Below are 23,367 nucleotides of genomic sequence, written 5' to 3'. Positions count from 1 at the left end.
TGATGTACAGTTCCATACTATTCCAGAATAGCAATTCTCGTGCTGCTTGCTTGCATTCATCTGTGTGAACGATAATACAGCGTGATCTATTTGATATATATACATTGGAGAAGCGTGTTTGGGTACTTGAACATGTGTTGTAACGGATGGTACCGTGAAGCACAGTCACGAAGGGCGGGGATGAGTAGCGGTGCTATGGGTTAAACTCACTCTCATCCTCAAATTATAACACTACCATATGCATACTGCACCTTATGTGATAATGTGAATACTGTATATTTCCGTTAGTTAGATAGTAAATTATATTGACTTATTTGTTTACACTGCTTGTGGTGTTTTTACTACCTGTACCCCCCCCCCCCATGCTGCTATGATGCCTGAATTTCCCCAAGGGGATCAATAAAGGAATATCTTATCTTATCTTACTTATAGCTGTTTTCCTCCAGCCTTATATCTATGACTATATGTCTACTTATTGTATTTTTTGTATTACTTGTGGACAGTAGGAAGGATATGGTTTGTGTGGTTCCAGGGGTGTAACTTACTGTACTCTCCCCAGGTGGACAAGCCGTTAAGGTACCCTGTCACTAACATGTGGTTATGGACCAGCCGCTAAGGTACCCTGTCACTAACATGTGGTTGTGGACCAGCCGTTAAGGTACCCTGTCACTAACATGTGGTTGTGGACCCTCCCCTAAGGTACCCTGTCACTAACATGTAGTTGTGGACCAGCCGCTAAGGTACCCTGTCACTAACATGTAGTTGTGGACCAGCCATTAAGGTACCCTGTCACTAACATGTAGTTGTGGACCAGCCATTAAGGTACCCTGTCACTAACATGTGGTTGTGGACCAGCCGTTAAGGTACCCTGTCACTAACATGTGGTTGTGGGCGTTAAGGTACCCTGTCACTAACATGGGGTTGTGGACCCTCCCCTAAGGTACCCTGTCACTAACATGGGGTGTTGGACCCTCCCCTACGGTACCCTGTCACTAACATGTGGTAGTGGACGTTGCTAGGTACCCTGTCACTAACATGGTTGTGAGCGTTGCTAGTTACCCTGTCACTAACATGTGGTTGTGGGCGTTGCTAGGTACCCTGTCACTAACATGTGGTTGTGGACGTTGCTAGGTACCCTGTCACTAACATGAGGTTGTGAGCGTTGCTAGGTACCCTGTCACTAACATGTGGTTGTGGGCGTTGCTTCCTGTACCCTCCCCAGGTGGACCAGCTGTCACTAACATGTGGTTGTGGGCATTGCTTCCTGTCTGCCTCGGTGTCTTCGGCACTTTTGGGATATGGACAGTGTGAGTACATGACCTCCTCCTCGACTCAATCACTTTTACATTTACTGTATAGTTAATCTCAATCTCATATTAGTCCAAGAAAATGTGTACTTTTCACTTTAACTTCAGCCCTGTATCTCATGACTTATATGTTGTTCTGTCAGTATTGTATTTATTGCATTGTGTGGTTTGTTGAAGTGTGTTTTTCCTTTTAGTATGTTTATCTGCAAGACAATATTTCCCCACAAGGGATAATTAAAATGGTCTACTACTGCACTGTGGTTGTTGCTGCTTCTACTGCTACTACTACCACTACCGCTGCTACTGCTATTACTACTACTGCTATTGCTGCTACTGCTACTCCTACTGCTCCTACTACTACTGTCACTGCTGCTACTACTACTGCTACTGCTACTACTACTACTACTACTACTACTACTACTACTACTACTACTACTACTACTACTACTACTACTACTACTGTTGCTGCTGCTACTACTACTACTACTACTCAAGTCAAGTCAAGTCAAGAGTTTTAATTGTCACGGCATACAGGTATACAATGAAATGCGGCTGGTCTTGCCCGCGACGATGTGCAATACAGTGGTACAACATATAATAGAATCCAATAGAAATACAGTGGTACAACATATTAATAGAATCCAATAAAACAGTGCAATAAACAGGTACATGGTGTGCCATCTCGGTAACTGTACATTAGTATTTACAGAGCATATAGGACATGCTAGGTAGCTTTAGTAGTGCAATACACTGTTCCTGATGTTATACTACTTTAAAGTGGCCTTTCCTCTGGCCATAAGTGTGCGTGTGTGCGGCATGAGTGTTAAAGTGGCTGCTAGTGTGTGAGCGTGCTCAGCGTGCGTGTCGTGTATGTGCTTGTGTGTGCTTGTGTGTGGATAGTTCAGTTTCTGTGTCTCTCAATGTTCATTGTTCAAGGCTCTGATGGCCTGGGGGAAGAAGCTTAGCCTAAGTCTCTCCGTCCTAGTAGCTGGGGTTCGCAGGCGTCTGCCTGACCTCAGCAGCTGGAACAGGCTGTTATTGGGGTTGTGGGGGTCTTTCATTATCCTGCAGGCTCTGGATTTGCACCTCTTGTTGTATAGAGTCTCGGCTGAGCGCACCACTCTCTGTAGGGCCTTCTTGTCCTGTGCCGTGCTGTTCCCATACCAGGCAGTGATGTTTCCGGTCAAGATGCTCTCTACAGCTCCTGAGTAGAAGGACTGGAGTATCTTCCCCGATACTCTGAACTTCCTTAACTGTCTCAGGTGGTAGAGGCGCTGCTTCGCTTTCTTTACTACTGTGTCTATGTGTGTTGACCATGTCAGGTCCTCTGAGATGTGGACCCCCAGGTACTTGAAGCTGCTCACCCTGTCCACGGTAGCCCCGTTAATCATCAGTGGTGTGTGTGTCTTCTGCTGTCCTCTCCTATAATCCACGATCAGCTCCTTGGTTTTACCAATGTTCAGGAGCAGGCTGTTGTCCTGGCACCAACGTTCCAGTACCTCAACCTCCTCTCGGTAGGCCTTCTCGTCGTTGTCCGAGATCAGCCCCACCACCACCGTGTCGTCGGCGAACTTCACTATGGAGTTGGAGCTGAACTTGGCCACACAGTCGTGTGTGTAGAGTGAGTACAGCAGGGGGCTTAGAACACAGCCCTGGGGGGACCCGATGCTCAGGGTGATGGTGTTGGAGGTCTGACCCCCCACCCTGACCGCCTGGGGTCTTTCACTCAGAAAGTCCAGTACCCAGGCGCTCAGGGCGGAGCTCAGGCCTAGCTCGATCAGCTTGTCCACCAGTCTGGTGGGGACTATGGTGTTGAACGCTGAGCTGTAGTCAATGAACAACAGTCTCACATAGCCCCCCTTCTGACGGTCAAGGTGGGAGAGAGTGCTGTGCAGTACCTGGGAGACCGCGTCATCAGTGGACCTGTTTGTCCTGTATGCAAATTGCATAGGGTCCATATCACTGGGGAGAGAGGCACAAATGTGGTCCTTGACCAGCCTCTCGAAACATTTCATGACCACAGAGGTGAGTGCCACCGGTCTGTAATCATTTGGACATGTTGGGGAGGGTTTCTTCGGTACAGGGATGATGGTAGACATCTTGAAGCAGGCAGGGACTACTGACTCCGCCAGGGATTGATTAAATATGGCGGTGAACACCGGGGCAAGCTGGTTTGCACAGGACTTAAGTATGCGTCCTGTTATACCATCTGGGCCTGCAGCCTTCCTGGTGTTCACCTGCATAAATGCTCTTCTCACACTGTGTTCCGACAACGAGAGAGCGCCCCCGCCCCCCCGCGGTTGCCCCCCCCCCTCCACAACAGCCGGTGCGCCAGTGACGTCACTAGCCAGAGGGCTAGCGGCGACACTGTCTACACCGAACCGAGCGTAGAAGGAGTTGAGTTTGTCCGCGAGAGAGGCGTCGTCGCTCCCCATTGAGGGGGCGCTGACTTTGTAGTCAGTTATTGTCTTCAGTCCCCTCCACAAGCCTCTTGTGTCGTTTTGTGCCATTTGTGTCTCCAGTTTCTCAGCATATGTCCTCTTAGCAAGTTTAACAGCCTTGCGCAGAGTGTAGACTGAAGCCTTGTACTCTTCCATATTTCCTGACTCTCTGCCCAGGTTATAAGCCGTGGTGCGTGAGTTTAGGGCTGTTCTTATAGTGCTGTCCACCCAAGGTTTCTGGTTTGGGAAAACCCGCGCCTTCTTTGTGAGGACAATGCCGTCCACCACTGTTGCTATGTAACTCACAACGGTATCAGCGTACTCGCTGACGTCACTGGCGCTTCCTTTAAACATGTCCCAGTCTGTATCCTCGAACGCGTCACGGAGCGCGGCCTCTGATTCGTCAGACCACTTTTTTGTCTCACGTGACACGACGACGTCACGCGATCTTTGTTTGTATGCTGGGATTAAAAAAATGGAGTCGTGATCGCTCGCGCTTACAGAGCCCATCAGTGGCGGAGCCGCTACAGCCTTGTAGGCAGCTCTGAACGGGGTGTAACAGTGGTCGAGTGTGTTCCCCCCTCTTGTGGAGCAGGCGATGTGCTGAAAAAAGGTCGGCATCACTTTTTTCAGATTTGCCTGGTTGAAGTCACCAGTCACTATCGTCGCGGCTTCCGGGTGCTTGATCTGCTGTTTGTTGATGTGGTCGTGTAATTCCACCAGCGCTTTGCCAGTATTTGCCTGTGGGTGAATATACACGACGGATATAATGACCGCGGTAAACTCACGGGGTAGGTGGTACGGGCGGCACAGGATTTGGAGATGTTCCATATCTGGGGAGCATGAACTTGAGAGGACATGTACTTCCTTGGGATTAACCCAGAGATTGTTCGTGAGGATGCAGACCCCACCTCCGATGCTCTTCCCAGAGGCTGCCGTGCGATCTGCTCTCAGGACGGTGAAATTGTCCGATGGAGAGACGCTGTTGTCCGGCGTCGCTGGCTTGAGCCATGTTTCAGTGAAACACATGATGTTAACGTCTCTCATCTCCCGTTGGAATCTGACCCTCGCTCTCAAGTCGTCCATCCTTCCCTCCAACGAACGTGCATTCGCCAGAAAGATGGATGGAATTGCTGGACGGTAAGCAGATCTTTTTAATCTAAGTCTGATACCGCCTCGTCTACCTCTATGCTTCTTTCTGCCGTTTCCTTTGTTGTCGTTCTCCCGCTTGATTTCTGTTAGCCATTCTGGGCATAAAGTGTCTCCCAACTCCCCTTTGAGTCCGGAGTTTAGGTCCATAAGTGTCTGGCGGTCGTATGACATACCCGCCAGTGATGTTTTAATAAAAAAAGTAGAAAAAACAAACATAATAGCTAAAAATGTGCACAATCGTCGCGGAGCTAAACTAAAGGCGACTGACCGGGGTCGCGCCATCTACTACTACTACTACTACTACTACTACTACTACTACTACTACTACTACTACTACTACTACTACTACTACTACTACTACTACTGTTGCTGCTGCTGCTACTACTACTACCTACTACTACTACTACTACTACTACTACTACTACTACTACTACTACTACTACTACCTATTACTACTACTACTACTACTACTACTACTACTACTACTACTACTACTACTACTGTTGCTGCTGCTACTACTACTACTACTACTACTACTGCTGCTACTCCTACGGGAGCATGTCTATGTTCCCCGGGTCCTATGTTCCTCGGTAGCGATAGATAGTCAGACCACCAGCCCTGATTCCAAACTCTAACCTTAACCAACTTCGAAAGAGGGCCTAAGCTTAACCAGTTCGAAACAAGGCGGACATTAATAATTAATAAAATAATAAAAATTAATAAGATTTTCAATCAATCAATCAATCAATCAATCAACCGGGGAACATAGGACCCGGGGAACATAGGACCCGGGGAGCCTGAATACTTTCCACAACAAAGTCGTGTTTCCGCGTCTCTGATTGGCCAGGTCATGTGACATGTACGCCCAATCGTGGGACCCCAAGTTTTTAGATGGTTAAGCTTAGGGGCTCTTTCGAAGTTGGTTAAGGTTAGAGTTTGTCTTAGAGCATGGCGATAGAACGCCTGCCCTGATTCTAAACTCTAACCTTAACCAACTGCGAAAGAGTCGCCTAAGCTTAACCAGTGATAAACTAGGCGTTAGGTAGTTTGCAGGCTGTTCGACCCGGAAATAGGCGCAGAACTTGCCATCCCACGATTGGCGCACATGTCACATGACCTGGCCAATCAGAGCGCAAAACTTGAACGCGGAAACACAAATTTGTTGTGGAAAGTATAGATGCACCCGGGGAACATAGGGATGACCCCACTCCTACCACTGCTACTGCTGCTACTACTACTCTTACTGTTGCTGCTACTACTACTACTATTACTGCTACTACTGCTACTGCTTCTTGATTGATTGCTTGATTGATTGCTTGATTGATTGATTGATTGATTGATTGATTGATTGATTGATTGATTGATTGATTGATTGATTGAAAACTTTATTAACAGATTGCAGAATGGGTACAATACAGTACGGCTCAATACATGATTGATTGATTGATTGAAAACTTTATTAACAGATTGCAGAATGGGTACAATACAGTACAGCTCAATACACAATTGTTAAGGGGATGCAGACCAGAGAAAGTCTTTCGTCTTGTTTACATCAGGGTCCCCCATTTTCAATTCATCAGGACATATATGACATACATGACATACAGATAGACAGTACTGCTACATCTATACATTTATGACATACCAGATTTGCAAATACAGTACTGTTTGTGATACAAAAAGAGTCAAGAAAAGGGAGTATATACATTTGACGTAGAAACTGTACATTGGAGGAGGTTGGGTGGGGTTGTGTGGGGGGGGTTGGGTACATTGGGATATTGACAACCATACTGGGTAATTTACATTAGAGGTGGTTGGGGGGGGGAGAAACACTGTATAAACAAGCAAAACTGTACATTGGGGGGGGGGGGGGGGGGACACATTGTACAAACAAGCACAATTGTACATTGGAATATTGACAACCATACTAGGTAAATTACTGTACATTGGAGGGGGTTGGGTTAGGACATTTACAGGGGCCAGTTTCGAATTGCAGTCTCCCGTAGGTGTCCCTTGAGAGTGCTTTTGAAAGTGGGTAGTGATTCACATTCCTTTACAGTTTTGGGTAGGGCGTTCCACATTGATGTGGCATAATTGCGAAACGTGTTTAGTCCCTTGTTTGAGCCGAATCTGGGTTTAACATGATTTGTGGAGCTCCCTCTGGTGTTGTGATCGTGGTATTCACTGACCTTTGGGAAGTATTTTGACATGTACATGGGTACCTTGGTCGTGTAGTGTATCTTGTAGACCAGGCCCATTGCAAGTTGCTGTACTCTGTCGTCTACTCCAGGGGTTCCCAAACTTTTCAGGCCGGGACCCAGAAAATAAGGCGTCAGAGAGCCGCGGCCCAATGCACATCGTCAGGCTTTTCTTTTTTATTTTTTTTGCCAGGCGACCGATTTTTTAAGCCAAATATCACTTCAATCCTATTAAGTTAGTTCAAGTTAGTTATTCATTTATATGTGCTATTTATGAGAGGGCTAACTTGTTGCAAAATAATAATGATAATAATAATAATAATAATAATAATAATAATAATAATAATAATAATAATAATAATAATAATAATAATAATAATAATAATAATAATAATAATAATAATAATAATAATAATAATAATAATAATAATAATAATAATAATAATAATAATAGCCTCATTAAAATACTATTGTTGCTTCGGTTGTTTTCAGCGTTTTATGTGCATAATCTGTAATTTAGTTTGAAATGTTCGTTGAAATAAGTAGATTTTTCGTTTTTGTTTATTTATTAAGTTAACACTTTGGGTGCCGGGAACCGTCTTTAGACGTCTTTGCTGGCCATGTTAAAGTTGCCGGAGGACGCGTTACGTCGTCCTTATATCAATATTTCAAAAATCTGCGATCGGATTCATATGTCCCCTCCTCTGGCCTGAGATCCACCAGCAGGACCCACTGAGCTCTCTGGCGGTTCAGGAGCGCCATCTGGTGGCCGATCGGCGCAATCGCCAAACAGGATGTGGCATAGAGGTTGCGCTAGACGTCCGTAGTACTTCCGGGCGCTCGCTATAGGTCATGGGACTCTGGCTCGTCACGCTACACAGTGATCGATTGGCAATAACTCGATAAACAACATGATTTGGACGTATATACCATTATACAAGCTGGAGATGGACCGGGTAAAAATATATCCCATAATGATAAGATTTCTACTCTACGATGATCGCCCAACGGCGCGCGGAGACTGGGGTGAGTTTCAGCGTGTAACGTTACCGTCTTCGATACTAACTGCTATTATCAACATTTGACCCACATTAGATGATTGGTATAACATTTACATTTACATTTAGTCATTTAGCTGACGCTTTTATCCAAAGCGACTTACAAGTTCTGTACGACAAGCCATCAGGAAGAGCACAACTCTATCAGCTGAGTAACAATGTTCATCAAAGTGTTGAGTGCTACAGTGTAGGTTAGTTTATTAGGACAAGTGCATGACAGTATGGTTAGTTAGGGTTAGATTTTTTTTTTTTTTTTTTTTTTTTTTTTAATTCAGATAATGGTTGAAGAAGTGAGTCTTTAGTCGACGGCGAAAGATTGGACGTGTTTCGGCTGTCCTAACTGGGGTGGGTAGTTCATTCCACCATTGTGGGGCAAGGACTGAGAATAGGCGACTTCTCTTTGATGACCCTCCCGGAGCTTGGATAGGAGTAGGTCTGAGGCGGCCAGAAGATGCAGAGCGTAGGGGTCTTGAGGGTGTGTAGTTAGAGACCATTGACCGGAGGTAGGCGGGAGCAGTTCCCTTTGCCGCACGGTATGCTAGGTCAAGGGCCTTGAAGCGGATTCGTGCAGCAATGGGGAGCCAGTGCAGGTCCCTAAGAAGTGGGGTGACATGGGCCGACTTCGGTAGGTTTGAGATCAGGCGGGCCGCTGCGTTCTGAATGAGTTGAAGAGGCTTAGTGGCAGTGGCCGGGAGGCCAGCGAGCAGTGCGTTGCAGTAGTCGAGGCGGGAGATGACTGTTGATTGGACGAGGAGTTGGGTGGCTTCTTTTGTCAGGAAGGGGCGTATCCTTCTGACGTTGCTCAGGAGGAATCGGCAGGTTCTGGTTGTCGCTGCGATGTGAGCAGAGAAGTTCAACTGGTCGTCGAGGACAACACCAAGGTTCTTGGCGGTCGGGGACGCGGTCACAGCTGCATTCTCGACTGTGATGGAAAGGTCGGTCAGGGGGGAGGATTTGGCCGGCAGGTGGAGCAATTCTGTTTTGCTTAGGTTCAGTTTGAGGTGGTTGGTCGTCATCCAGGCGGAGATGTCGGACAGACAGGCCGAGATCCGCTCAGAGACGTGGATATCTGAGGGAGGGAAGGATAACGCTGCCCACGGAATTATAAACGCCCCCCTCGCCCATCCGGTCAACATCAGATGACGTGATGTAACTTCTTGAAGTACGTCTAGTTGGAATTTTTTATATCTCGCTGATTGCCATCAAACTGTATTTCATCATCAATATAATGCATTTGGGGCTATATATCACGTTCTGGAGAAAGCTGCAGAAAGAGATGAAAACATACTTATACATTAGACCATACTTTACTATGAATATGTGAATGAAAAAGTTTAACGTTGCTACACAATGAACAATACATATAGGACTTTGAATGGGCCCTAATAATGGCAATGTAGCAATAGAATTTAAAAAGTTATAGCCCTGCAAAGAAGGGGACTTTCTCCATAGACAAATAGCGCTGGCAATCTATGGTATATCATTAATTTAACCTTAGGCAACCAAAGTGTTAATATAAAACCATATAGTCACATTTTAGAATACAATAGAATAGAATTTTAGAATACAACTAGAAACACTGTCCTGGCCTGCTTCTAAGTTCAGTGGCCTGACAAAAAAAAGATAATTGGATTTTTTATTTTTATTTTTTTAACTCATCTCGCGGCCCTCCCGTGGCTGCTCGCGGCCCACCTTTGGGTCGCGACCCCGACTTTGGGAACCACTGGTCTACTCTAAGCCATCCTAGGTTGTCAAAGTGGGCAGGGGTGAGGTGGGTTCTAGGAGTAAGGTCAAGCAGTAGTCTGACCAGTTTGTTTTGAGATGTTTGTAATTTTGTTTTTAGCGCCTTTGAGGTGCTTTGGTACCATGAGGTGCAAGCATAGTCGTAGTACCCTTGAATGAGTGCTCCTGCCAGAGTCTTCAGGGTATTCTTGTTTACCAGAGAGGCGTTTCCTTGGTTGACTTTTTTTATTACATTGGATGCCATTTTGTCACAGGAGAGATTAGCCTCTAGGATGGAACCCAGGTAGGTAATTTCATCTTTCCTTGTGACAATATTGTCACCCACTGTAACTGAGAAGCCGTCGGTCTTGCTGAGTTTGTTATTTGAACCGAAGAGAATGGACTCTGTTTTGCCCATGTGTAATGATAGTTTGTTATCAGCGAGCCATATGCAGATTTTGCCTAGTTCCGAGCTGAGGGTTTTTTCAACCTGTAACTTGTTCTTGTCAGAGACCAGCAGGGCTGAGTCGTCCGCAAACAGGAACAAGTTGCAGTCACAAGCTGACGACATGTCATTTGCATAAATTAGGAACAGTAGCGGTCCTAGTATGCTTCCTTGTGGAACACCACAGCTCACTGTGAGTGGGGGGGATAGGGTACCGTTTACCTCCACCATCTGTTCCCCCCCCTCACACACTTGTTAAGGGGATGCAGACCAGAGAAAGACTTTCGTCTTGTTTACATCAGGGTCCCCCATTTTCAATTCATAATGCTGCTGCTACTACTACTACTATTACTACTACTACTACTACTCAGTGGCGGCTGGTGAATTTTTCTCCAGGGGGGTCAATACCAAAAATTTACATGTACCGAGGTATCACAATGTCACACCGCACACAAACACGCGCGTGCGCACGCATCGCGAAACCACACACTGAGTAGCCTACTGTGTGCGTCAGAGCGTCGGTGAAACCACAAGCGTACGAATATTTAAGTAGGTACAGTTACAGTACAACTATCACCATTGCCATCGATCAATATATGATCACAGTCCATGCAGCCAGGTTTCCAATAGCGCCTACACAAACATGCACACCCCGATCTCAAATCTCTCTCTCTCTCTCTCTCTCTCTCTCTCTCTCTCTCTCTCTCTCTCTCTCTCTCTCTCTCTCTCTCTCTCTCTCTCTCTCTCTCTCTCTCACAGCATCAATCATGTACGTCATGTGGAATCTCAAGCGCTACACAAATTAGAAGAAACTGCAAAGGATCAGACCTAGTATACAGTATATACCAAAAATAACTTCAGTATGAATACAGCATATTTTGCATATTGTTAAAAGAGCCAAGGCTGGCTTGCATAGATTAAACATATGACTTACCATCAGAAGAGTTGAAGGGGGTGAGACATTCATCTGTCCACAAGCCTTAATCCACAAAGAAAATAATAATAAGTGTTTCATATCCTTTACTCCAGTAACAGTCCATGGGCATGTTGTATCAGTCCCCATCGTTTTAAAAAGCAGGCATGGAAAGCAAAATAAAGCATTGCTTTCACTACATGCAGTTAGCCAAGACTTCTTACCAAACCAGCTTCTGGAAAACGACCGATGCAGATTGATTGATTGAATGAAAGTTTTATGAACAGATTGCAGAATGGGTACAATACAGTACGGCTCAATACACACAATTGTTAAGGGGATGCAGACCAGAGAAAGAGTTTAGGGTCCCCCATTTTCAATTCATAATGAATTGTAAGTAAGGGTGCAACTTGCTCCGTGCAATCCATTCTTTGTGGATCTAGCCCTAAGTAATTTTTTTTAATTGTATAAAAATATTTGCACTCGTGAAAATGTATAGCCTCGTATATGCACATACTGTAGCACTCAAGTTCAACACTGTTTGACAAACAATGTTACTTACCCTTAGCTGCCAGAGTTGTATCCTTCCTGCTGACTTGTTGTACATGTGTATGATGATTGTTTTTCTCTGAAGAACTGATGTAGGCATATTATCACTGCAGCACTATGGGCCACACTACTGACAACCATGTTTTCCCCATCAGGTTTGGCATAGCTGTATCAAACGGGTCAGTCAATCTAACCACAGGATTTCCTTATATCAGGTATGTATGTCTGTGTCGCTTCCTTGTGAAATATACATACATGTATTGCTATGGTGGAAAACGGCATGGCATGATTCATTTAACCCTTTCACTACCACACTACAGACGGCTAACCCTTCATTTTATAAATGTTATGATTATGTAAGACTAGATAAGCTGTTTCTGCCCTCAAACTCATTCTTATTTGATATTTTCTGTGGATGAAGACGGACTAATTTGTTTATGTTTACATTTTGTCTTTACTGTGATGTGTATGTTTGTTGTGTTCTAGATAAATAAAGATAAAATCAAATCAAATGGCTGCCTGTAATCATTGTAATTTTTTGTAATCAAAAGAAAATGGCAGATTTTTGTGCAGTGCACATTACTTACTGTTCCACTTGTTTACAAGATCCAGTAATAAGACACCAAATGATGATATTTCTGTTGATATATTTCTCATTATCTATATATATATATATATATATATATATATATATAGTTATGAAATATATTATTTATGTATTATTATTATTATTATTATTATTATTATTATTATTATTATTATTATTATTATTATTATTATTATTATTATTATTATTATTATTATTATTATTATTATTATTATTATTATTATTATTATTATTATTATTATTATTATTATTATAGTTTTCTTTATTTTATGATATTTATATATTTAATATTATATATTCATTATATATTATATCAACACATAGCAACTGCAAATGGGAAAACATTCTGTGAAAGGCCCCACTGGTGTGATTATGGGTTTTTTACAGGAAGCATGACAAATACATTTATTTTAAAAGGAAGAATAATGAAAATATATTTCTTTCTCTACAGTGAATGTGGCACTTATAACCCTCAGAGCTGCCTGTTTGCCCAGGTCTGCAACATCTGCTCTGTCTTAGGTAAAGAACACAGAGATTACTCTATGCCATTATTATACTTTTTAGAATATTTTATTCAATCATCGTTTATCACACATCCACTCAACAATCTGTTTAGAAAATAAGTCATACTACTGTAAACACATGTTGTGTCTGAGTAGAGTATACAGTACCTGCTTAGAAAATAATTCATACTACTGCTGTAAACACATGTCCTGTCTGAGTAGAATACACTGTACCTGCTTGGAAAATAATTCATACTATTACTGTAAATTGTCTGCAAAGTTGTCAGACTTTTCATTTGTCTGTCTGTCTACTCTACAGTACATTCTCTCTCTCTTTCTCTCTCTCCATCTCTCCCCCTCTCTCTTTCACTCTCTCTCTCTCTCTCCCATCTCTCCCCCCCCCCTCGCTCTCTCTCTCTCTCTCTCTCTCTCTCTCTCTCTCTCTCTCTCTCTCTCTCTCTCTCTCTCTCTCTCTCTCTCTCTCTCTCTCTCTCTCTCTCTCTCTCAGCCCTGTGGGTCGTGGTGATCCGGTTTCAGCAGGTCAGAGACTATGGTGGTCACGGTAAGGCCAACATCACCAGCATCGTATTGGGCTTCATCTCTGCCATAGGAATCTCCATCCTTGGAAACTTCCAGGTCGGTTCTGTCCTCATTGTCCAGGTCACACACTTCATCACCTCCCTCAGGCATGTCTATGACCCCCAGGACTTTGCTTTTAGATATGTTTTAGTACAGAATTCAGTTATTGTGTATAGACCTTTTTGCCACATTTTCAGTTTGACTACATAAATATTGTAATTGGGCCCAAGTGTATTTCCTGTCACAGTGGAAATAAACGTGGGCCCAATCGGTTCCCTAGCAACGCACTTCCATTGTAATGTGTATAGCGCACTGTGTGTGGAGATACAAGGGGCTAATGGAACCTTTGATGAAAATAGTCATTGTATCATTGTGATAACTTCTTGTCAATGATGATATAGTGATATTGCCCGGGACCCCTTCAAGGGCCGTTGTCCCCGGACCCGTTTGTCTGAACCAACCATTAGCAATACATAATATGATGTCATTAGAATTCCAAGTTGGAATCCTGAAAAACATACACCTTTTGCATCTTTGTGTTAAAATATAGGATAATACAGAACTCTAATTATATATTATACATATGGTATATATATACTACACAACTATATGTGTGTGTGTATGTGTGTGTGTGTGTGTGTGTGTGCAAGCGGCCATCTGCCGGTTTCAAGCCAATATTGATCATTAGGATTGCAAAAGAAGTTCACACACATGGTGTTATGAAACATGTCCTGCAAGTTTTGTAATGTTTGGATAAGAAAACGTTGACATATAATCCAAGTTGTGTTATTCCATGCACATTTTGTACATTTGTACTGCCCCCTAGTGGTCCATTTGAATGGGACTTGCAGGATATGTTTTGGGTACTTATCTGGACGCGTCTATGCCTTCTACAACGCTGTTCGGTTTCCGGGTTCCTCTGATTGGCCACTAAGCCCACGTGACCCTACGCTAGCACGCCCCCCTTATCGCCCTCAGTTATCGCCTACGCCCGCGCATGAGCCGCGACAAGCTCCTTCAATGACATAGCTCTCATATTTGCGAATGCATAAACTATATCTTAAAGGGGAACTATTTTACTATTTCTTTCACTATTTGGGCACTTTTACACAATTCCTGTGAGTCTATGGAACACCTCTGTAATATATATTTTTTTTATTATTGATTGTTTTGTATTTCTAATCAAGTCCTCAAAAACAGCATTTTTCTACCTCAAGATCTCGAGCCGTTTTGAGGCTGGGCTCCAACCACTGTGTGCAGCTCATCATGAGCCTGATGCCACACAGCCACATTATCATGCAGCTGTGTCTTTCTGACATCACAAATCATCACATTTTCAGATGACTCAGTTCAGTGAGGGTGAATATTGTGAGAGGAGATTTTGGAAGAATGCGCCAATATGAGAATTAGAGACATAGATCATATTAATATAAGTTCACATAGCTAGGAAACAATGCTAAACACTCAAAAAGGCCATTTATAAGATAGTTCCCCTTTAAATTATGGCTATGTGTCTAATATGGCCGTCGCTTATCAATGACTTGTTTTGTTTACATCAGGGTGAACGCTGTTGCGTGCCACCACCCTCTTCAATGACAGAGCTCTCATATTTGCGAATGCATAAACTATATCTTAAATTATGGCTATGTGTCTAATATGGCCGTCGCTTATCAATTGACAGAGCTCTCATATTTGCGAATGCAACAGCGTTCACCCTGATGTAAACAAAACAAGTCATTGATAAGCGACGGCCATATTAGACACATAATTTAAGATATAGTTTATGCATTCGCAAATATGAGAGCTCTGTCATTGAAGTGGGTGGTGGCAGCGTAACAGCGTTCACCCTGATGTAAAGTAGCGATTTTTTATTGGTTTGCCATGACAAACCAATTACATAATCCAACATATGTGTAAAGAAACAACATATTCCAGTTAACAGTATATTTTTTTAATGATTCATTACGGTATAAATTAGGTTACCTGGAGCTGCATATTGCTGGCTCTCATATTTGCGAATGCAACAGCGTTCACCCTGATGTAAACAAAACAAGTCATTGATAAGCGACGGCCATATTAGACACATAATTTAAGATATAGTTTATGCATTCGCAAATATGAGAGCTATGTCATTGAAGGAGCTTGTCGCGGCTCATGCGCATGCGCGGGCGTACGCAATAACTGAGGGCGATAAGGGGGGCGTGCTAGCGTAGGGTCACATGGGCTTAGTGGCCAATCAGAGGAACCCGGAAACCGAACAGCGTTGTAGAAGGCATAGACGCTATCTGGACATACCCTGCAAATGTGGTGATGATTGGCCAAACAGTTGTGGACTTGCATCTATGTATGCACTTAGCCACGCCTTTTTGAAGTGAATTGGTTAATATCTTAAAAAAAGATATAAACAATCATTATGCTAACGTTAATAAGCTTCATCCAATAAGGATCCACAGCACATTTGGGAGTAATCGGACCTACGGTTTAGGAGGAGATGTCTAAAATGTGTTTTACATTAAATCCAAGATGGCGGAAAATCCAATATGGCGGACTTTATGGTTCTTTGAGGCAAATTTGTAGATTATAGATGGATGTCTGTACCAACTACCAAGTTTTGTGTAAATAGCACTTATGGCATAGGAGGTCTGACCTTTCAAAGTTCAAACGTTTGACCTTTAAAGGGGAACTATTTTACTATTTCTTTCACTATTTGGGCACTTTTACACAATTCCTGTGAGTCTATGGAACACCTCTGTAATATATATATTTTTTTATTCATTGTTTTGTATTTCTAATCAAGTCCTCAAAAACAGCATTTTTCTACCTCAAGATCTCGAGCTGTTTTGAGCCTGGGCTCCTAAACCACTGCGCCACTTCCCCGCCGCCTGAACATTAACATGCAGCGGTGTCTTTATGACATCACATAGGCACATTTTCAAATGACTCAGTTCAGTGAGGGTGAATATTGTGAGAGGAGAATTGGAAGAATGCGCCAATATGAGAATTTTGAGACATAGATCATATTAATATAAGTTCACATAGCTAGGAAACAATGCTAAACACTCAAAAAGGCCATTTATAAGATAGTTCCCCTTTAATATTAAAATGATAAATTATAATTATAAAATTATAAAAAATAAATTCACACAAAAACAATAGGGATTACTTTCCGCACTTCGTGCTTGAAACCCTAATTCCAAAAGGATCGTTTCAAGCCCCCTTATTCTCCAACCTCCTTCCTCAGCAATCTGTTATAATGGGGGTCCACCTACTGGGAGCGTTCTTGGCCTTCTTCATAGGGCTGGCCTACTTCTGGGTCCAGCTGTGGCTGACCTACCGTGCTGAGCCATCCCAGGACAGGCGCTGGGTGGGCCCGACCAGAGCCATCTGCTGCAGCTTCTGTACCGTGCTGGTCCTCGTCAGTATCCTTCCAATACCACACTTCACCACAATCACCTGTTTTATCCTGCATGTCTTTGATCAGTGTTTATCATGTTTGTCATCAAGAGACGATTCTAGGCACTGTTTCAATAAAGGAACACGCCAACATTGTGGGGAATACGCTTACCATCTTCTCCAGAGTTAGACAAGAAGATAGACACCAATTTCCTCTCTGTGCAAGCGTATCCGCTTCCATTCATTTGTGCTAAGTTAGGCTATAGCTTCCAGCCGGATGTGGTAACCTGCCAGTAAATGTTTATGGGAGGTAGCTTTAACTTTTTCAGGTATTCTCCTGTACAGCACCTAGCATTTATTTGTTTGGATGTACACAGGTTTCTTGTTTATAAACATACCATGTTTGAGCCAATCAGAAATACCCACTGAATCACATGACCGAGTTGCCCCCTACCTGCACCAGTTGCTGCACTAAAAGGTACAACGGGGCTTTATGGAGAAACTCCCCTGACTAAAAGATGTTTCAAACAAAAACAGCTGGCTGTCATTTAGCCAACTTTTTACACATCCTTTGGCATGGATTGATTGTTTAGATCGCTAGCATGGCTAACAAATGCAAATATATTGTAGTCTGCCCCGTTGTTCTGAACAGGATTACATTCCTTTTTGCCTCCTTGATGCGCACACACTGAGTCTAACGTGAACGAGATACCCGTCTATATGCTTGTGTATACCTTTTCCACAAATGTAAAGAAAGGGGTAAACATTATAAACGATACATTAGGTATGGAATGATGATGGTACCAATTCCAAGTCCTAAACCTTTAGTATTAGGACTTGGAAACGAGTACAGACTCAATCCAAAAGACTTATACCATCCGTTTATGGTCATAGGACAAAAAGGATTGAGATATAATAAAACTTTCTCCATTAGATAGTTTTAACAGGCTTCTGTGTGTTACAAATACAGCCAAACAAGTCACTTTGCTTAGTTTCTGGCATGTCACACTTATTATCTGATACAATACTCTATCTTAGCCTGGTGTCAGATCTATACTATATCTGATACAATACTACTTTGTGTGTCGTGTTCCTTGACTCCCCTCCCCCCTAGTGGCGGTCCTCCATAACACCGGCTTCCGTAATGGTGCTGCTATCTGTGAGTGGGCCCTGGTCATGCTGTTCTTCGTTCTGTTCGGCCTGTTCGCTGTAGAGTTCAGACATATCGACTGCCATCAGCTCACTGTTCAGAAAAACGTCCTCAGCAAGAGCCAGATCCAAGCCATGGAGGAAAGGAACGGGGGAGTAGCAGCATGATGATAGAGATGAACGCATGCACACAGACATACACAATGTATTTTCAGTTTCTCCCATTTCCCTCCAATTTAGTCGTTATGCCAATTCCCTCCTGGTCGTTGTGCTCCCCTACTGTTGGTCTTGACAGGGTGTAGCCTACCACATGCCTCCTCCAATACATGTGGAGTCGCCAGCCGCTTCTATTCATCTGAGAGTGAGGAATTTCACTGGAAGAGCATAACGCGCACGGAGGTTCACACTATCTCTGCCAGATCACCTCCCTGCTGAACAGGCGCCCCAACTGACTCATACGCCACTGGCATCCCACCCGTGTCCACTGCCAATTGTGTTCGTAGGAACGTCTGACCAAGCCGGAAGTACCGTGCCCGGAAATTGAACCTGGGACTCTACACAACCCATACACCCATAGTTTAGCTGTTTAAGTTGGGATATGAAGGGAAAGGGATGGTATCGAATGTGTGCCAATGTCCTATGAACAATTCCCATATGGTCTGCAGTCAGGATTCCTGGTTTTCACCCAGGCGGCCCGGGTTCTACTCCCGGTATGGGAAAGCTCTTAAGAGAGTTCTGTTACTCTTGTTGTAGGAGGCTACACTAAGTAAATGAGAGCACACAAGTTAGCATCTATTTGAACCCAAAGCAAGACAGATGCTAAATGACATATTTGACGATCTGTATGTTGTCATTCAATTTGCCATTACTAACGTATGTTTTTTTCTTTGCTATTCACAATGGAACAATCATCCCTTAAAAAGGACATAAGATATGTCTTAACCTTAACACCCGTTCATAAAAATAAAGGGGTACTTGAAACATTGCAGACACCTTAAACATGCCTTAATTTCAGTCAGGGGTTAAACACCTTAATCAGTAGCATAATGGCAGGGTAAATGAAGGGGGCGGTTGTAATTGGTTTATAAGGGTAAATGTTTTTGTTTTGTTTTTATATATTTTTGTGCCTTGATTTTCCATATTCCATGAACAAATCTACTTGATTTATTTCCTAATTTCCCTTAATACTTATTTCATAAGGTTATTTCAAGGGGTCATTGAGGTGTAAAATTAAGGGATTTTGTTCCCTAGTGATTATCATTAAAGCCTTGATTTTGACGAGGAGAAACCTATTGTTTTCCACCTTTTGATAGAAATGAATGTGCAATCTTTTATTGAGTTTGAAATCTTTGAAAGAATGTAGTCTAGAAATGTATGATAGAACATACTGGGATTTTTAGGGCCTCTTCATTTATTGTGCCGAATATAAAGCAGTGGTGCAATGGATAATGTGCTTGACTACGGATCAGAAGATTCTAGATTCGACTCCTGAGTCCTCCTGACTACTTGATGTGGACTTTAGTTTTCCACACACACACTTGTCATCACAAGTGGTTCATTTGAGAACTGGTTGAAGCAAAGGTAAGAGGGCGAACGCTCAACACACTAGCAACAAAAGCAGCAGAATTGAGCTTTTCAGCTCCTGAATGCTAAATATATATATTTCTTTTTTTCAGTTTCTACCATTTCTCCCCAATTTAGTTGTTATGCCAATTCCCTCCTGGTCGTTGTGCTACCCTACTGTCTGTCTTGAGAGGGTGTAGCCTACCACCACATGCCTCCTCCAATACATGTGGAGTCGCCAGCTGCTTCTATTCATCTGAGAGTGAGGGAGTTCCCTGCTGAACAGGCGCCCAAACCTCATACGCCATTGGCGTCCCACCCATTTCCACTGCCAATTGTGTTCATAGGAACGTCTGACCAAACCGGAAGTACCGTGCCCGGAAATTTAACCTGGGACTCTACACAACCCAGACGCCCTAGGGCGGACGACACTGGTGGGGGAAGTGTGGGGGATGATAAGGAAGATGGGAGGGGATAGAAGAGAGTGGGGGCTCCCGGTATTGGTTAGTGGGGAAGAGAGTGTTAGGGTTTGTAACCGACCTCAAACGCAACGGCACAGACAGGAAGTTCAGAGTTAGCCAAAAGCTAGGGCGTATTTATTTACAGAGTCACAAGATGGATGAGGTACAGTAATCAAACAAACGGGGATCTGGCATGTGACGATGTAGCGGCTCTGCAGATACTCCCAGTAGATAGTGGTGAGGAATTGGCATGTGACGTTGTAGCGGCTCTGCAGATACTCCCAGCTTTCACTCACGGTGGAAAACGGAGAGAGAGAGAAATCAGAAACAGCCCAACGAGCACACAGAGGCAGAGAGGTGACTGAGTCCAGTATTAATCCCAAGTGACTTGATCTTCGGTGTACCACACACAAGTTAGCTGAGTCCATTAGCTGAGTCCAGTGAAAAACAACACAGTATTCTTCAGTGTTATTCTAACACACAAATTAGCTGAGTCCAGTGCGAAACAAAACGGAATTCTTCAGTGTTATCCTAACACACAAATTAGCTGAGTCCAGTACAAACAAAAACGGTATTTCTTCAGTGTTCACCAAACACACAAAAAACTGATAATCCAAAAGGACTGTTTCCAAAAACTCACCAGAGCGCAACGCGTAAAGCGGGCAGATAACGAGGCGCAGCTCCAAACGGGGAACCAGGTTCTCCACAGCGGTTCTCCACAAAAAGGTCCTGGAGAGAAAGATGACAGGAACAGCGACGGGGAAAGGCAGGTATATGCAGTTGTATTCCAGAACGACCCAACATCGATAGCAAGGAGGTCTGTGTATATAAAGCCTTCAGGGGCGCTAATTACAAACTGTGACAGCTGCGGGATGAGATTGATACTTGCTCCAAAAGCGTATGGCGGGGAATGTACCAATCAACACGGCACCTTAAAGGAACGGAGCGCGTGGCGGGGAATGCATCAATCAACATAGTACCTTAAAGGAACGGAGCGTGTGGCGGGGAGCGGACCAAACCTCACAGTACCCCCCCCTCCACGGGAGCCACCCGGCGACCAGCCCGACCCGGCTCGCCCGGATGGGCACGATGGAAGTCGGTGATCAGGCCGGGATCCACGATGAGCTGGCGGGAGACCCAGCTCCGTTCTTCCGGACCGTACCCCTCCCAGTCCACCAGGTACTGGAACCCCCGACCCCGCCGTCGAACGCCCATCAACCGGCGGACCTGCCACTGGGGGTGACCGTCCACCATCTCGGGAGGAGGTGGTTCCGGAGCAGGAGGCATCAGGGGACTGAGAGAGACAGGCTTAACCCGGGACACATGGAAAACGGGGTGAATGTGCATGGACGCAGGAAGCTTAAGACTCACCGCCGCCGGACTGAGTACCTTCAGAACCTCAAAAGGACCGACGAACCGGGGTTAAGCTTCTTGGCCGAGGACCGAAGTGGAAGGTCCCTTGCGGAAAGCCACACCCTCTGCCCAGGGTGGTACGTCGGCGCAGGAACCCGGCGCAGGTCAGCCCCACGACTGGCGCGCTCCGATGACCGGAGCAGCGCAGTCCTGGTGATCTCCCAGACCCGACGGCACCGGTCGAGGTGGTCCTGTACGGAGGGAACTGCCACCTCCGACTCCTGTGCAGGGAAAAGAGGGGGTTGGTAGCCCAGGGATACCTCAAAGGGTGAGAGGCCGGTGGCGGAACTGACCATGGAGTTGATGGAGTACTCGACCCAGGGAAGGAAACGGCTCCAAGAAGCGGGTTTCTCGGCAGCCACACACCGAAGAGCAGACTCCACACTCTGGTTCATCCTCTCCGTTTGTCCGTTAGTCTGGGGATGATAACCAGAGGAAAGACTGACCGTTGCCCCCAATCCCTTGCAAAAAGCCCGCCATACCTGGGAAGTGAACTGGGGCCCCCGGTCCCTAGACGACGTCCTGGGGAAAACCATGGAGGCGAAACACGTGGCGTGTCAGGAGGTCCACCGTCTCGGCCGCCGAGGGAAGCTTGGGAAGGGCCACGAGGTGAACCCCCTTGCTGAACCGATCCACCACGGTCAGTAGGCACGTGTTCCCCTGGGAAGAAGGAAGACCCGTGACGAAGTCCAGCGCCACATGTGACCAAGGACGGCTCGGAATGGGAAGCGGCTGCAATAGCCCGGAGGGTGCCTGGTGGGAGGCCTTGCTGCGGGCGCAGACTGCGCAGGCCAGTACGAACTCCTTGACGTCGTTCCTCATGGTGGGCCACCAGAATCGACGAGCCAGGAAGGAGAACGTGCGATGAACGCCCGGGTGGCAGGCGAACCGGCTGGTATGGCCCCACTGGAGGACCCGGGACCGGACCGAGTCGGGGACGAAGAGACGATGAACCGGTACATTGCCTGGAGCGCGATGGAAGCGTAGGGCATGCCTTACCACCCCCTCGATGCCCAAGGTGACTACTCCTACCACCCTGGCCTCTGGGAGGATGGGAGTCGGGTCCTCAGTGGTTGGAGCCCCCTTGGAGTGTAACCGGGACAGGGAGTCGGCCTTCGTGTTGCGGGAACCAGGGCGAAACGTCAGCGAGAAGTCGAACCGACTGAGGAAGCTGGCCCATCTTGCCTGCCGGCCATTGAGGCGCTTGGAAGCACGGATGTACGTCAGGTTCTTGTGGTCCGTCCAAATGGTAAATGGCTCCTCGGCCCCCTCTAGCCAATGACGCCACTCCTCCAAGGCAGCCACAACCGCCAGCAGCTCCCGATTGCCGATGTCATAGTTCCTCTCGGCAGGGAGGAAACGACGCGAGTAGAAGGCGCACGGATGTACCTTCTGGTCTGTTGCCGACCGCTGGGATAAGATAGCTCCCAGTCCAGTATCCGAGGCGTCCACCTCTACGATGAACTGTCTCTTGGGGTCTGGATGGAGCAAGATCGGGGCGGAAGTGAACCTCTTCTTGAGGGAGCAGAACGCAGCACACGCCGCTGGGGACCAGTCGAACGGCAGGGCGGGAGAGGTCAGCCTGGTAAGCGGTTCCGCCACTTGACTGTAGTTCCGGATGAATCTTCGGTAGAAGTTGGCGAACCCGAGGAAGCTCTGTAACTCCTTCCGAGAGGTGGGTTCCGGCCACTCCTCCACGGCCCGGATCTTGCGAGGGTCAGCTCGGGTCAAGCCTCTCTCCACGATGAAGCCCAGGTAATCGACGGAGTCGGAGTGGAATCGGCACTTCTCTGCCTTGACGAAGAGCCGATTGTGGAGGAGGCGCTCCAGCACACGGCGGACATGCTGGATGTGTTCCTCGAGGGTCTTGGAGAAGATGAGGATGTCGTCTAGGTATACTACCACAAACTCCTC

The 23,367-nt window shown here is 45.4% G+C and overlaps 1 protein-coding gene across 1 annotated transcript; it reads left to right on the top strand.

The window, feature by feature from the left end:
- Window positions 1-1,242: 1,242 nt before the first annotated feature.
- tmem150b (transmembrane protein 150B) lies at window positions 1,243-18,184 on the top strand (the record flags this gene model as incomplete). The annotated part of the gene is made up of 6 exons (XM_084329105.1): window positions 1,243-1,307; window positions 11,941-12,000; window positions 12,844-12,911; window positions 13,404-13,531; window positions 16,716-16,893; window positions 17,982-18,184. The coding sequence occupies 6 exons, from the start codon at window positions 1,243-1,245 to the stop codon at window positions 18,182-18,184; spliced, it is 702 nt and encodes a 233-aa protein (XP_084185231.1).
- Between the last annotated feature and the right edge of the window lie 5,183 nt (window positions 18,185-23,367).

Source organism: Notolepis coatsorum, assembly GCF_963971535.1.
Source record: "Notolepis coatsorum genome assembly, chromosome: 14".
NCBI lineage: Eukaryota > Metazoa > Chordata > Actinopteri > Aulopiformes > Paralepididae > Notolepis > Notolepis coatsorum.
The sequence above is the reverse complement of the archived record's forward strand: the minus strand, read 5'-3'. Positions and strand labels throughout refer to the sequence as shown.